Source organism: Chiloscyllium punctatum, chromosome 14 (genome assembly GCF_047496795.1).
Source record: "Chiloscyllium punctatum isolate Juve2018m chromosome 14, sChiPun1.3, whole genome shotgun sequence".
NCBI classification, from domain to species: domain Eukaryota; kingdom Metazoa; phylum Chordata; class Chondrichthyes; order Orectolobiformes; family Hemiscylliidae; genus Chiloscyllium; species Chiloscyllium punctatum.
The window spans coordinates 44,721,704-44,736,117 of NC_092752.1; the positions used below are offsets into that span (position 1 = coordinate 44,721,704).

Below are 14,414 nucleotides of genomic sequence, written 5' to 3' on the forward strand. Positions count from 1 at the left end.
ATGTGTCGATGGGGAGCTGGTGCAGGGGCAGGGTTTCAGGTTCTTGATTCATTGGAGCCTCTTCTGGGGCAGGGGTGACCTGGACAAGAGGGGCAGGTTGCACCTAAACAGGAGGAGAACAATTATCCTCGCAGGGAGGTTCACTACTGCTACTTTGGAGGGTTTAAACTAGAGTGGCCAGAGGGATGAGAGTCAGAGCAACAAGTCAGCAAGTGGAGGGATTGAGGGGAAGGGAGATATTGGGACAGGCAGAGACAGGTAATGAGCACGATAGTACTAATGGGCTGAAGTATGTCTATTTCAACGCAAGGAGTATTATAGTTAAGTCAGATGAGCTTAGAGTCTGGATCAGTACATGAGACAATGATGTTGTGACCATTACAGAGACTTGGTTAAGAGAGGGACAGGACTGACTGCTCAACATTTCAAGGTTTTGTTATTTTATACAAGATAGAAAGGTAAAAGAGGTGGAGGAGTTGCATTCGCAGTCAGGGAGAATATTATATCTACACTCAGAGTGGACATACTGGAGAACTCATCCACTGAGACAATATAGGTGGAGCTCAACAATAACACCGGTGTAGTCACTATTATGGGATGATATCATAGCACCATGCACCCCCGCCCCTCAACATACATTGAGGAACAAACATGGAAAGATCAGAGTTGTCATAGGTGGGTGGCTTTAACTTCATCGATATTAGCAGGGACTTCCATAGAGCAAGAGGTTTAGATGAGGCAGAATTTGTTAACGACGTCTAAAATGGTTTCTTGCAACAGTATGTGGATAGTCCAACTAGAAGGTGGACTATACTGAATCTTGTGCTGGCAAATGAGCCTGGCCAGGTGACAGACCTTTCAGTGGAAGAGCATTTTGGAAACAGTGATCACAACTCGTTAGTTTTAAGATAGGTATGAATAAGGATAAGTCAGGACCTTGTGGTGTGGTACTAAATTGGGGGAGGGCGAATTATAGCGGTATTAGGCAGGAACTGGGAGTGTTAATTGGGAGGAACTGTTATCAGACAAGTCCACATTTGACATGTGGGAATTGTTTAAAGACCTGCTGGGGAGAGTTCAGGGCTAGCATGTTCCAGTACAAGGATGGCAAGGTCGTGGACCCTTGGCGAAGGAGGAGGTTGTGAATTTAATCAAAAGGAGAAAAGAATCAAACACAAGGTTTAGGAAGCTAAAATCAGGCAGGGTCTGTGAAGAATATTAGGAAAGCAGAAAAGAATTCAAACAGGGAATTAGGAGAGCAAGAAGGGGCCGTGAAATGACCTTGTTGTCTAGAGGAATTAAGGGCTACGGGGAGAACGCTGGCAAGTGGAGCTGAAATGCGCATCAGCCATGATTGAATGGCGGAGTGGACTCGATGGGCCGAATGGCCTTACTTCCACTCCTATGTCTTATGGTCTTATGGTCTTATGGACCTTGGCAAGTAGGGTAAAGAGAATAGGAGAAAGTGAGGATTGCAGATGCTGGAGTACCAGAGTTGAAAAATGTGGTGCTGGAAAAACACAGCAGGTTCCTCAGATGCTGCCTGGCCTGCTGTGTTTTTCCAGCACCACATTTTTCAACACAGGGTAAAGAGAATCCCAAGGCATTCTACATATTCATTAAAAACGAGAGGGTAACTAGGGAAAAGGTTTAACCACACAAGGATAAACTTGTGTTTGGAGGCTGAGGATGTGGGCAATATCCAGAATTGTGTCAGTATTCATCCAGGAGGAGGTTAGTGGGATTTGTGTGGAACATGCTAATGTGCTAGGGCATTTTGAGATCAAGAAAGAAGTAGTGTTTGGTGTTATGAAGCACATTTAAGGTGGATAAGTCCCCATGCTGGTACCTATCCCAGGTTACTGAGAGAAGCAAAAGAGAAAATTGCTGGGACCTTGACCAAAATCTTTGTATCCTCACCGGGTCCTGGAGGACTGGCAAGTAGCTAATGTTTTTCCTCTGTTCAAAAAGGAAAATAGGGATAATCCAGGAAACTATAGACCGGTGGGTCTCGCGTTGTCTGAGAAGCTATTGGAGAGATTTTTAGGGATAGGATTTACACACATTTGGAAAAGCATGGCCTAATTAGGGCAGAAAGCATGGTTTTGTTTTCAAGCTGTAGAACTGTACAACTCTATAACAGGCCAATTCTCTCTCCTCATATCTCTGGGACATGGATTTCCCATGTAATAGTAGGATTCAGAGTTCAGGAATGGGATCCTCTACCTTCAGTCTCTGCTACTGCTCTGCCTTTTCATTACATCATTTGGACTCAAGGTGCAATGCATCGAGATGGATAAGTTTCCAGCATTTTGAATGATTCAAAGCAAGCTCATTCCAGTCGTTAAATGACTGAGCTTCTGGAAATGCTTCAGACAATGTCTTTGTAGCATTTTCTATGCCCTGTGCTAGAATGCTGATCATTTTGGAATCCATGAGCTAGAACCTTGCAGTCTTACTGTGAGATTTGTGTGCAGCATGCTAATATGCTAGGGCATTTTGTGATCAAGAAAGAAATGGTGTTTGGTCACTTGAAGAGCATTTAAGGTTGATAGGTCACCAGGGCCTGATGGTATCTACACCAGGTTATTGAGAGAGGCAAGAAAGAAATTGCTGTGGCCTTGACCAAGGTCTTTGTATCCTCAGTAGCCACTGGAGAGGTCCCAGAGGACTGGCAAGTGGCTAACGTTATTACTCTACTCAAAAAGGGAAATAGGAATAATCCAGGAAACTATAGACTGTTGAGTTTCACATCAGTGGTTAGGAAGCTGTGGAGAGAATTCTTAGGGAGAGAATTTACGTACATTTGGAAAAGCTTGGCATAATTAGGGATAGTGAACATGGTTTTGTGCAGGGCAGTAACTTGATGGAATTTTTCAAGGAAGTGGCAAAGGTGGTCAATGAGGGTAGAGCAGTGGATGTTGTCCACATGGATTTTAGTGAGGTTTCAACAGAAGCCCTCATGGTAGGCTCACCAAGAAGATTAGGACGCATGGGTTCCACGATGACTTGGCTGCATGGATTCAGTATTGACTTGCCCATAGAAGGCAGAGGGTAGCGGAGGAAGGTTGTTTTTTTACCAGGCTGGAGGCCTGTGACCAGTGATGTTCCATAGGGATCCATACTGGGGCCTCTGCTATTTGTGCTGTATATATAAATGACATGAATGAAACTGTAGATAAGTGGGTTAATAAGTTTGCAGATGGCACAAAGATCGGTGGAGTTGTGGATTGTGTAGAAAGTTGTCGAAGGTTATAGCAGGATCCAGATCAGATGTAGAAATAGGTGATTGAATGGCAGATGGAGTTTAATCTGTGAATGTGTGAGGTGCTGCACTTTGAGAGATCAAATGTTAAGGAGATATATAGTTAATGGCAGGAGCCTGAACAGCATTGATGAATAGGGGGATCTTGGGGTTGCATAACTCTCTGAAAGTAGTCAAGTAGGCACATGGCATGCTTGCCTTTATTGCTCAGGGAATTAAATACAAGAGTGAGAATGTCATGTTGCAGATCTACAAGACTTTGGTTAGGCCACACTGAGAGTATTGCATTCAATTCTGGTCACCACATTAAAGCAAGGACGTAGAGGCTTTGGAAAGGGTGAATAAGTCATTTACCAGGATGCGGCCTGGATTCGAGGGCATAGAGTCATAGAGATGTACAACATGGAAATAACCCATCCATGCCGACCAGATATCCCAACCCAATCTAGTCCCACCTGCCAGCACCTGGCCAATATCCCTCCAAACCCTTCCTATTCATAAACCCATCCAAATGCCTTTTAAATGTTGCAATTGTACCAGTCTCCACCACTTCCTCTGGCAGCTCATTCCAGACACATACCACCCTCTGCATGAAAATATTGCCCCTTAGGTCCCTTTTATATCTTTCCCCTCTCACCCTAAACCTATGCCCTCTAGTTCTGGACTCCCTGACCCCAGGAAAAAGACTTTGTCTGTTTATCCTATCCATGCCCCTCATAATTTTGTAAACCTCTAGAAGGTGACCCCTCCACTTCTGACGCTTCAAGGAAAACAGCCCCAGCCTGTTCAGCCTCTCTCTATAGCTCTCCAACCCTGCCAATATTCTTGTAAATCTTTTCTGAACCCTTTCATGTTTCACAACATCTTTCCAATAGGAAAGAAACCAGAATGGCACACATTATTCCAACAGTGGCCTAACCAATGTCCTGTACAGCCACAACGTGACCTCGCAACTCCTGTACTCAATACTCTGACCAATAAAGGAAAGCATTCCAAATGCCTTCTTCACTGTCCTATCTACCTGCGACTCCACTTTCAATGAGCTATGAACACTCACTCCAAGGTCTCTTTGTTCAGCAACACTCTCTAGGGACCTTACCATTAAGTGTATAATTCCTGCTAAGATTTGCTTTCACAAAATGCAGCACCTCGCATTTATCTGAATTAAACTCCATCTGCCACTTCTCGGCCCATTGGCCCATCTGGTCCAGATCCTGTTGTAATCTGAGGTAACCCTCTTCACTGTCCACTACTCCTCCAATTTTGGTGTCATCTGCAAACTTACTAACTGTACCTCTTATGCTTGCATCCAAATCATTTATGTAAATGACAAAAGGTAGAGAGAGGACCCAGCACCGATCCTTGTGGCATTCCACTGGTCACAGGCCTCCAGTCTGAAAAACAACCCTCCACTACCACGCTCTGTCTTCTACCTTTGAGCCAGTTCTGAATCCAAATGGCTAGTTCTCCCTGTATTTCGTGAGATCTAACCTTGCTAATCAGTCTCCCATGGGGAACCTTGTCGAACGCCTTACTGAAGTCCATATAGATCACATCACATCTACGCTCTGCCCTCTCCAATCCTCTTTGTTAGATTAGATTAGATTAGATTAAATTACTTACAGTACAGAAACAGGCCCTTCAGCCCAACAAATCTACACCGACCCGCCGAAGCGCAACCCACCGAAACCCATTCCCCTACATTTACTCCTTTACTATGGGCAATTTAGCATGGCCAATTCACCTAACCTGCACATTTTTGGACTGTGGGAGGAAACCGGAGCACCTGGAGGGCACCCACGCAGACACTGGGAGAATGTGCAAACTCCACACAGACAGTCACCTGAGGCAGGAATTGAACCCGGGTCTCTTGCGCTGTGAGGCAGCAGTGCTAACCACTGTGCCACCTTGCCGCACACAATGCTCTTTGTTACGTCTTCAAAACACTCAATCAAGTTTGTGAGACATGATTTCCCACGCACAAAGCCGTGTTGACTATCCCTAATCAGTCCTTGCCTTTCTAAATACATGTACATCCTGTCCCTCAGGATTCCCTCCAACAACTTGCCCACCATCGATGTCAGGCTCACTGATCTATAGTTCCCTGGCTTGTCTTTACCGCCCTTCTTAAACAGTGGCACCACGTTTGCCAATCTTCAGTCTTCCGGGACCTCACCTGTGACTATTGATGATGCAAATATCTTAGGCCTAGCAATCACTTCGCTAGCTTCCCACAGTGTTCTAGGGTACACCTGATCAGGTCCTGTGGATTTATCCACTTTTATGCGTTTCAAGGTGGGCGGCACGGTGGCACAGTGGTTAGCACTGCTCCCTCATAGTGCTAGAGACCTGGGTTCAATTCCCGCCTCAGGCAACTGTCTGTGTGGAGTTTACACAATCTCCCCGAGTCTGCATGGGTTTCCTCCGGGTGCTCCAGTTTCCTCCCACAGTCCAAAGGTGTGCAGGCTAAGTGAAGTGGCCATGCTAAATTGCCCGAAGTGTTAGGCGAAGGGGTTAATGCAGGGGAATGGGTTTGGCTGGGTTGCTCTTCGGAGGGTCGGTGTGGATTTGTTGGGCTGAAGGGCCTGTTTCCGCACTGTAAGTTATCTAATTCAAAGACATGCAGCACTTCCAAAATATGGACATTTTGCAAGTTGTCACCATCTATTTCGCTACTTTTTATATCTTCCATATCCTTTTCCACAGTAAGTACCAATGCAAAATACTCATTTAGTATCTCCCCCATTTTCTGCAGCTGACAAAGGCTGCCTTACTGATCTTTGAGGGGCCTTATTCTCTCTAAGGAGAAGCTAGAAAATCTCAGGTTGTTTTGTGTGGAGCGAGGGAGGCTGAAGGGAGACTTGGCAGAAGTTTATAAAATTACGAGATGGCTGGATAGGGTTGATGGACAGAATCCCCAGAATTGAAATGTCTACAAACTCGGGAAATGCTTTTAAAGTGAAAGGGGAAAGCTCAAAGAAGATGTGAGGGGATGTTTTAGACAGAGTAGTAGGAGCCTGGAACATACTGCCAGGGATGGTGGTAAAGGCAGATACAATAGGGCTCGAGAAAAACACAGCAGGTCAGGCAGCATTCGAGGAGGTGAATAGACGTTTTGGGCCTAACCATCGATTCTCCTGCTCCGCGGATGCTGCCTGACCTGCTGTGCTTTTCCAGCACTACACTCTTGACTCTGATCTCCAGCACCTGCAGTCCTCACTTTCTCCTAGATACGATAGAGGTGTTTAAGAGATTTTTAGATAAGCTCAGAAGTATGCAAGGGGTGGACCAAGGGCATGCAGAAGGGATTAGTTTAATTTGGCATCATGTACAGTACAGCATTGTGGGTCGAAGGGCCTGTTCCTGTGCCAAACAGTTCCATGTTCTATGTCTTCAGTCATCCAGAAATAGTGTTCAGTCCATTGTAAGAACATAAGAAAGAGCAGCACGAATAGGCAATTCAGCCCCTCAAACCCATGCAACCTGATCTCATCTTAGCCTCAACTGTACTGTCTGCCCACTCCCAGGAGTCATAGAGATGTACAACATGGAAACAAGCCCATTGGTCCAACCCATCCATGCCAACCAGGTATCCCAACCCAATCTAGCACCCAGCCCATATCCCTCTAAACCTTTCCTATTCATATATCTATTTAGATGCCTTTTAAATGTTCCAATTGTATCAGCCTCCACCACTTCCTTTGGCAGCTCATTCCACACACGCATCATCCTCTCCATGAAAACATTGCCCCTTCGGTCTCTTTTATATCTTTCCCCTCTCACCCTAAACCTATGGCCTCTAGTTCTGGACTCCCCCACCCTAAGGAAGAAACCTTGTCTATTTATCCTATCCATGCCCGTCATAATTTTATAAACTTCTATAAGGTCACCCCTCAGCCTCCAGCACTCCAGGGAAAACAGCCCTTGCTTATTCAACCTCTCCCTTTAGCTCAAATCCTCCAACTCTGGCAACATCCTTTTCTGAACCCTTTCAAGTTTCACAACATTCTTCCAATAGGAAGGAGACCAGAATTGCACACAATATTCCAACAGTGGCCTAACCAATGTCCTGTACAGCTGCAACATGACCTCCCAACTCCTGCACTCAATACTCTAACAATAAAGGAACGCATACCAAACGCCTTCTTCACTATCTTATCTACCTGCAACTCCACTTTGAAGGAGCTATGAACCTGCACTCCAAGGTCTCTTTGTTCAGCAACACTCCGTAGGACCTTATTAAGTGTATAAATCCTGCTAAGATTTGCTTTCCCAAAATGCAGCCTCTCGCATTTATCGGAATTAAACTTCATCTCAGCCCATTGGCCCATCTGGTCCAGATCCTGTTGTAATCTGAGGTAACCATCTTCGCTGTCCACTACACCTCCAATTTTGGTGTCATCTGCAAACTTACTAACTATACCTCTTATGTTCATATCCAAATCATTTATATAAATGATGAAAACTAGTGGAATCAGCACCGATCCTTGTGACACTCCACTAGTCACAGGCCTCCAGTCTGAAAAGCAACCCTCTACCATCACCTTCTGTCTTCTACCTTTGAGCCAGTTCTGTATCCAAATGGCTAGTTCTCCTGTATTCCATGAGACCTAACCTTGCTAACCACTCTCCCATGGGGAACCTTGTTGAGCACCTCAGTGAAGTCCATATAGATCACATCCACCGCTCTGCCCTCATCAATCCTCTTTGTGACTTCTTTTGAAAACTCAATCAAGTTTGTGAGACATGATTTCCTACACATAAAGCCATTTTGCCTATCTCTAATCAGTCCTTGCCTTTCCAAATATATGTACATCCTGTCCCTCAGGATTCCCTCCAACAACTTGTCCACCACCAACGTCATGCTCACTGGTCTATAGCTCCCTGGCTTGCTCTTACTACCTTTCTTAAACAGTGGCACCACGTTAGCCAACCTCCAGTCTTCCGGCACCTCACCTGTGACTATCGATGATACAAATATTCAGCGAGGGACCTAGCAATCACTTCCCTAGCTTCCCACAGAGTTCCAGGGTACACTGATCAGGTCCTGGGGATTTATCCACTTTTACGTCTTGATACACATAACAGTGGATAAATCCCCAGGACCTGATCAGGTGTACCCTAGAACTCCATGGGAAGCTGATACATGACTCTTTTCCTAACTAAAAATCTACGTATCAGATTTATTCAGTGCCCTGACATCCACCGTACTCTGGGATAGTGAATTCCACATATTCACTATAATCTGAGAGAAGTAATTCCTTATCATCTCCCTTTTTAATTTGCCACTCAACCTAAAACAATGACCTGACCTTCTGTATAGCCCCACAAAGGAAAACATCTACTCTGTGTCTAATTTGTCAATTCCCTTTCACATCTTGTACACCTAAATGAGATCTCCTCTCATTCTTCTATATGCTATTATGTGATGTTGGAAGGCGTTTTGCCTGAATGCTTGTGGGCTAGTTTTAAGAAGTGTGCATGAATTTATTGAGTAGTCTTTCCACTGAATCTGGAGGCATTGCTGATGGAATTTCTCTAGTACCTGTGTGTGTCACTGATTCACAGTTCAGGTCTCACTGCCATAAATTAGTATGGAGAATAACACCTCATGTACATTTGCTGAAATGCAAAGATCTTCTATCGTATTGCTGCAGGTATTTTTAAATCTTATTCTTTCATGGATATGAGTATTGGTGGTTATTTTAGCATTTGTTGTCCATTCCTAATTTCCCTTGAGAAGGTGATTATAAGCAGCCTTCTTGAATTAGTCAAGTGAAACATGGAAGTGGAAGGAGAATCGACGTTTCGGGCATGACGTCAATTCTCCTGCTCCTTGGATGCTGCCTGACCTGCTGCGCTTTTCCAGCAACACATTTTCAGCTCTGATCTCCAGCATCTGCAGTCCTCATTTTCTTATGAAAAATGGAAATGTACAGGATTATAGCAGGAGCTTGACCTTACATCACTTTTTGGAACTTTAACACTCCATGTGTCTCCAAAGATGCAGGTAAAACTCTGCCCTTACAAGCTGTCTGCCCTTTCAGACACTGCATTGAACTTGATCTTTTTTTTAGACTTATATTACTTTTTTAGGTTACGTACAGTGTGGAAACAGGCCCTTCGGCCCAATAAGTCCACACTGACCCACCGAAGCACAACCCACCCAGACCCATTCCCCTACATTTACCCCTTCACCTAATACTATGAGCAATTTAGCATGGCCAACTCACCTAACCCACACATTTTTGGACTGTGGGAGGAAACCGGAGCACCCGGAGGAAACCCATGCAGACACGGGGAGAATGTGCAAACTCCACACAGACAGTTGCCTGAGGCGGGAATTGAACCCGGGTCTCTGGCGCTGTGAGGCAGCAGTGCTAACCACCGTGCCACCTATAATCATAATTGGTTAAAGATACATACACTGTTTGCTACATCTACATCTTGCTCATTATTCATTACTAAATCCATTACAACATTCCCTTTGTTAGCTGCAAGGCATAATGTTGCAGAAAAAATGTTGTCCAGTCCTGGACAAATTCAAGAAATTCACTATCTTTCTGATATATGCTCGTCCCCTTAACCCATTATATAAGAGTGTTAAAACCCTTAATCTCTGCTTTTAAACAAACTATATTTGTCAGCTGATATTTGGAGTCCCATACAAAATCCCAATTCAATGTTAAATCATGAAGGCACCATCTCTTATCATTGATGTGATTTTATCCTTATTTCTAAGGCAAGTATGTTTTCCCCCTACCATTACATCTGTCTTTCCAATCGATTTTATAACCTGGTGTATTTAGTTGCTGATCCTTACTATCAGGCAACCATGACTTGGTGACAGCTATTGTATCAAGCCTGACAAGTTGAATTTGGACCTGAGGTTTATTCAGTTTGGTTTGTGTATTTCAAGAACTTGGGTAAATAATGTTTATTTGAGTCGCACATCCTAATCTGCATGTTGACTGTAGTATTTTTCTCACAGATTTCATACTTGTCTCTTCTGCTTTAATTGATTTATGTATTCCGGTTTTCCCTTTGCCTGTGTTGCCTAAAGTACAAATTCTAACCTTTTCCCTGCTCTCTTCCCTCTTGTTTGTTTTTGAAACTTTATTTATACCTGAAAACCCTCCTTCCAGCAACTTAATAGTTTGTAGTCTTTGTTGCCACTCTATTCTATTAAATCATTGGTTTTAAATTGTTTCAATGGAGCACATGCCAATAGTAATTTTCCTTCCTCTCTTAACATTGGTATTTCTCTTTCTCATCCCACTTTTTCAGCTGCTTGTTCACTTTCATATTCTCCTTATCAAATGCTCTAATGATTAAAACTGTGAAGCCATGTTCATAATTGTATCTTCTTGTTTCTACTACTCTCCAGACAGAACCTCTTCTCAACAATTCACTATGTGTGCACCTCAGCATAACTGGCTCCCTCATCTCCTCTCCAAATTTACTATTTGAGTTGCTCCCTGTCCTGTCAGCAGGAAGGCAATATATACAATCCTACTTACAAAGAGTGCTACTCGTCTCCTCTAATTATTGAATTGTCTGCAATTACCACTTATTCATCACTTCCACCTCCCAGCTGCTTCAAGATGCCGTGGTCTGTAATAAAGGTGAATAAATCCTTGACTATTGCAGTTAAGTTAAGTTGAACTATATTCACAACCCCAGGCCAAAACAAAAGTCCAGCTGTTCAAGAAAGTTTGTTCTGAATTGTTCCGAGTTGACTCAGTCGTGAAAACTCTGGTCTCGCTCCTGAAAATTTGCTGAATAAGCAAAGCACTTAACATCGAAATGATCTCCGAGGTTCTACGCACAGTGCTGCAATGTAGATACAAGTGCTTTTTGATATTGGGCTTGCCATGAAGTAGTGACAAGAATGAATTAACAGTAACTTGCAGCAACTTTTTCTTGAAAACAGGTGATATTCCTTATTGGATTGTACGGAATTCATGGGGAACCACATGGGGAATTGATGGCTATGTATACATCAAAATGGGAAGAAATATTTGTGGTGAGTTTTCTATGGAATCCACAGTTTATTTTAAAATAAAATTTCATTCACTTAGGGAATGTCTTTTGATGTATCTGTGTAATCAAGGGAATGTCTGATGAAATCAATATCTTCATATTTTGGAGATGGGTGTCCCATTTTTTTATTGAGTTCAGTTGTTAAACTGTATCAGCTTACACCATGCGGTATCATGTTGTGGAAAGCTTTTCTACTTTTGCATCATGGTTCCTGGTGAAGTTGCATTGCTACGAAGTCTGGTTTCCAATTTCATCTCAGAGGGAAAAGAAACTAGGTGCCATGGCAGTGTTAACCAAATGTAGTACTGGAAGAGCCAAAAACTGATTTTCTTCTCTTTTTGAGTCTGGTACTTCATGTCATCAAGCTCACAAATTAATTACTTTTTTTGGCACTGATGAACTACTGACAGACATTCCAGCTATTTGGTCCAATGGGGGAGAAAACCCATAAAGGCTTATTGGAAGTAAGTGACATTTGCAATGATGAAGCCCCCATTGAGATGCTGGCAGCGGAAAGAGGTGGATAAACTTTCCTGGGTGGTCATGGTAACAGAGGCAATCATTAGGATTGCAGTTTTCTCTGACAAGGCAAATCACATGAGTGTGTAGATTTTCCAATTCAAGAGCCCTGTCTCATACAGTGTTTGTTCTGGGAGTGGACGAGGAATGTTCTGGGTGCTGTTATGAGGCAGGTGAGCGTCAAAGTGATTTAGTAAGAAGCCCAACTTGGTTCTCTGAGCCTTTGGCCCAGTTTAATAAAAGATCATTAGGCCCTCACCTGTGTCACTTTTGGACCTGCTTCCCCTGCCACCTGCATGCTTCCTTACACTCCTCATACCATCTTCAATCCTACTCACCCATTACCTACAATGGGCAGGCCCCAGGAGCCATGGCAAGGAGAAAAATAAATAAACTTTTTGCCAATAGAATTATTGCTTATGTATATATTTTAAACTGAAATAATTCTCATTCTTGAAACCCATTCAACAATTTAAATCCTCTCAATTGGACAATCTGTTATAAAAACATCTTTTCAGAAACCACATCAAAGACGTAATCCTTTAATTGCGTCTTGAAGCTTTCAATCATATTGGGAACACAGTACCACTTCTGTCTCCTACTGAGATAATTGGTTTTTATGCACTTAAAAATTAACTAAGCATTCATACTGTTGCAATAACAAATCTCAGAAATATAAATAAAAGTGTACTGAAACTGCAGGAACAGGTGGCAATCAGATGGCCTGTCAATCTATGTATTGTAGCAGTAAAACTTTCTTTCATACCCTAACTGACAGCTGCAGCCTCATTGCTGTTTTTGTTTTCAAAGGGCTAAGGGTTTAAATAGCTTTGAGGTATGACACTTAAACAGACCATATGTCTCAATCAAGAATGGTTAGTAACCTCTACCAATTTGTGACTCCAATAATGTGATTTAAAGCCCTTGGAACAGTTTAAATAGGGCCTGTTTGGAATCAGCATTACTTTCAAATGACTCTGCTGAGTTTAGTTTCCTGCCTGTATGATTTGTTCCCTATCCTCTTCTCCCACCAGCAAAAATCGGATGTGCTAATGGAGGCAGGACTTCCATATGCAGGTCCTGCCCACCGTTTGTAATAACTCCTTCCCCTAACCCCCCCACCCTGACATAAATTGAGCACCGGGTCTCATAACCACCCTTTGCTTCATTGGCTTCTGAAGGTGTATCCAAAATTGGACAATCATCACAGGAAAATCCAACATTTTAAATATACAAATCACTTTTAGCAAATACTTTTGCAGTGAATTCACTGATATTGGAAATATGACAAACAATATCCATAAAGTAATGGAGAATATCACAAAGTGCTTTCTGCACTATGCCCCAAAATACATTAAATTAAGAGCCATAATGGTTCTTCTTGTTAGTTAAATTGTTCCCTTTTTGCACATCAACTGTTTCTGAATCCTCTGAATTTACCAATTACTGCGTATTTAAGGACTTTTCTCTGCAGTTCATTCTGTCAGAAGTGATTGAAACCATTAATATTTATTTCACTTAGGATCCTTACAGCCTTCAGAAATATATGTTCATTTCACTCGTCTTCGTTGAATTTAAACCCAGTGTCCCAAGGTTGAGAGCATGGTGTTGAATTAGTCAGTGCTCCCCTACCCACTGCCCCTGGAGATAGCATGGTGAATCTAAGATTGTTCTTAAAAGTGTTGCAAATGTCTGTAGGCTATTGAGAAATGAGGCTATTGAGAAGTAAAATTGTCATTTCTTCCTCTGTTGATTTCCAGTGTTTCTGTTGAAATCTACACCAGAGCACAGCTTTAGTTGCAGCATATATGGTGGTGAAAGGAGATTTGTGATATAATGCTTGATAGCCAAGAACTGTTCACGTCCAAAAACTCCACTTGCCATAGTACAAATGTCCTGGCTGAAAGGTATCAATAGAATTTATTGTTTGCATATAAAATCAACATGCAGAAGCAGAAAGAATATCAATTCCAGCTGAAAGCAGCTAACCAGAGGGATATCAGGTAACATCTGTGGCATTTGAAACAAGAGCTAATGTTTCAGATTGATGATCTAAAGAATTTTTAAAAGTTATCAACCTGAAATGTTCATCCTTTTTCTCCTTTTGCACATGCTTCCTGAGTAGTAAAAAAATTCCAAAATTTTCTGCTTTAGTTTCAGATTTACAACAGCTGCTGTATGTTGCTTTTGAGCTATTACATAAATCACATGAGCAGGTCTGTACTATACTTTTCACTTGAGAAGAGAGGGAAGAATGCAGGTGTAAAAACATCGAACTGAAATATTAACTATTTATACATGAGATGCAGTTTCCAAGTAAACATTTCTTAATGTTGTACATTTTCTTCTTAATCACTCAGGGATTGCTGATTCAGTTGCAGTAGCGTTTGTATGAGAAGGAAGTGATGTTCCCTGGAACTTGGTCTGCCTACAGGACAGCCTTTTACCAAGAACTGAATTAAAGATGAAGAGAGTCCAATTTCTCGACAGCTACTGCAGATCCTGTCATGTTACCTATGTCAGGACCCATCTGATATTTCCTGCATTTAAATCAATGGAAGAGAAGTGTGCTTGGATCTACCTGATT

General features: G+C 42.6%; 2 protein-coding genes across 4 annotated transcripts in view; one reads left to right on the forward strand and one right to left on the reverse strand.

Annotated features, from left to right (window-relative positions):
- ctso (cathepsin O) overlaps window positions 1–14,309 on the forward strand; it is a 71,685-nt gene extending 57,376 nt beyond the window's left edge. The window contains exons 7-8 of one of the 3 annotated variants that reach the window (XM_072584276.1): window positions 11,199–11,291; window positions 13,588–13,681. In XM_072584276.1, the coding sequence (XP_072440377.1) occupies window positions 11,199–11,291; window positions 13,588–13,664 (170 nt within the window). In that variant the 3' untranslated portion in view covers window positions 13,665–13,681. Of the gene's footprint in view, window positions 1–10,652; window positions 10,870–11,198; window positions 11,292–13,587; window positions 13,682–14,187 lie in introns of those variants that run through there. The other 2 variants (XM_072584277.1, XM_072584278.1) reach the window with 2 other exon arrangements.
- The window catches only part of tdo2a (tryptophan 2,3-dioxygenase a), a 103,581-nt gene continuing 102,895 nt past the window's right edge, over window positions 13,729–14,414 (reverse strand). The window contains exon 13 of the mRNA XM_072584274.1: window positions 13,729–14,367. Within this exon, the coding sequence (XP_072440375.1) occupies window positions 14,342–14,367 (26 nt within the window). The 3' untranslated portion in view covers window positions 13,729–14,341. The remainder of the gene's footprint in view (window positions 14,368–14,414) is intronic.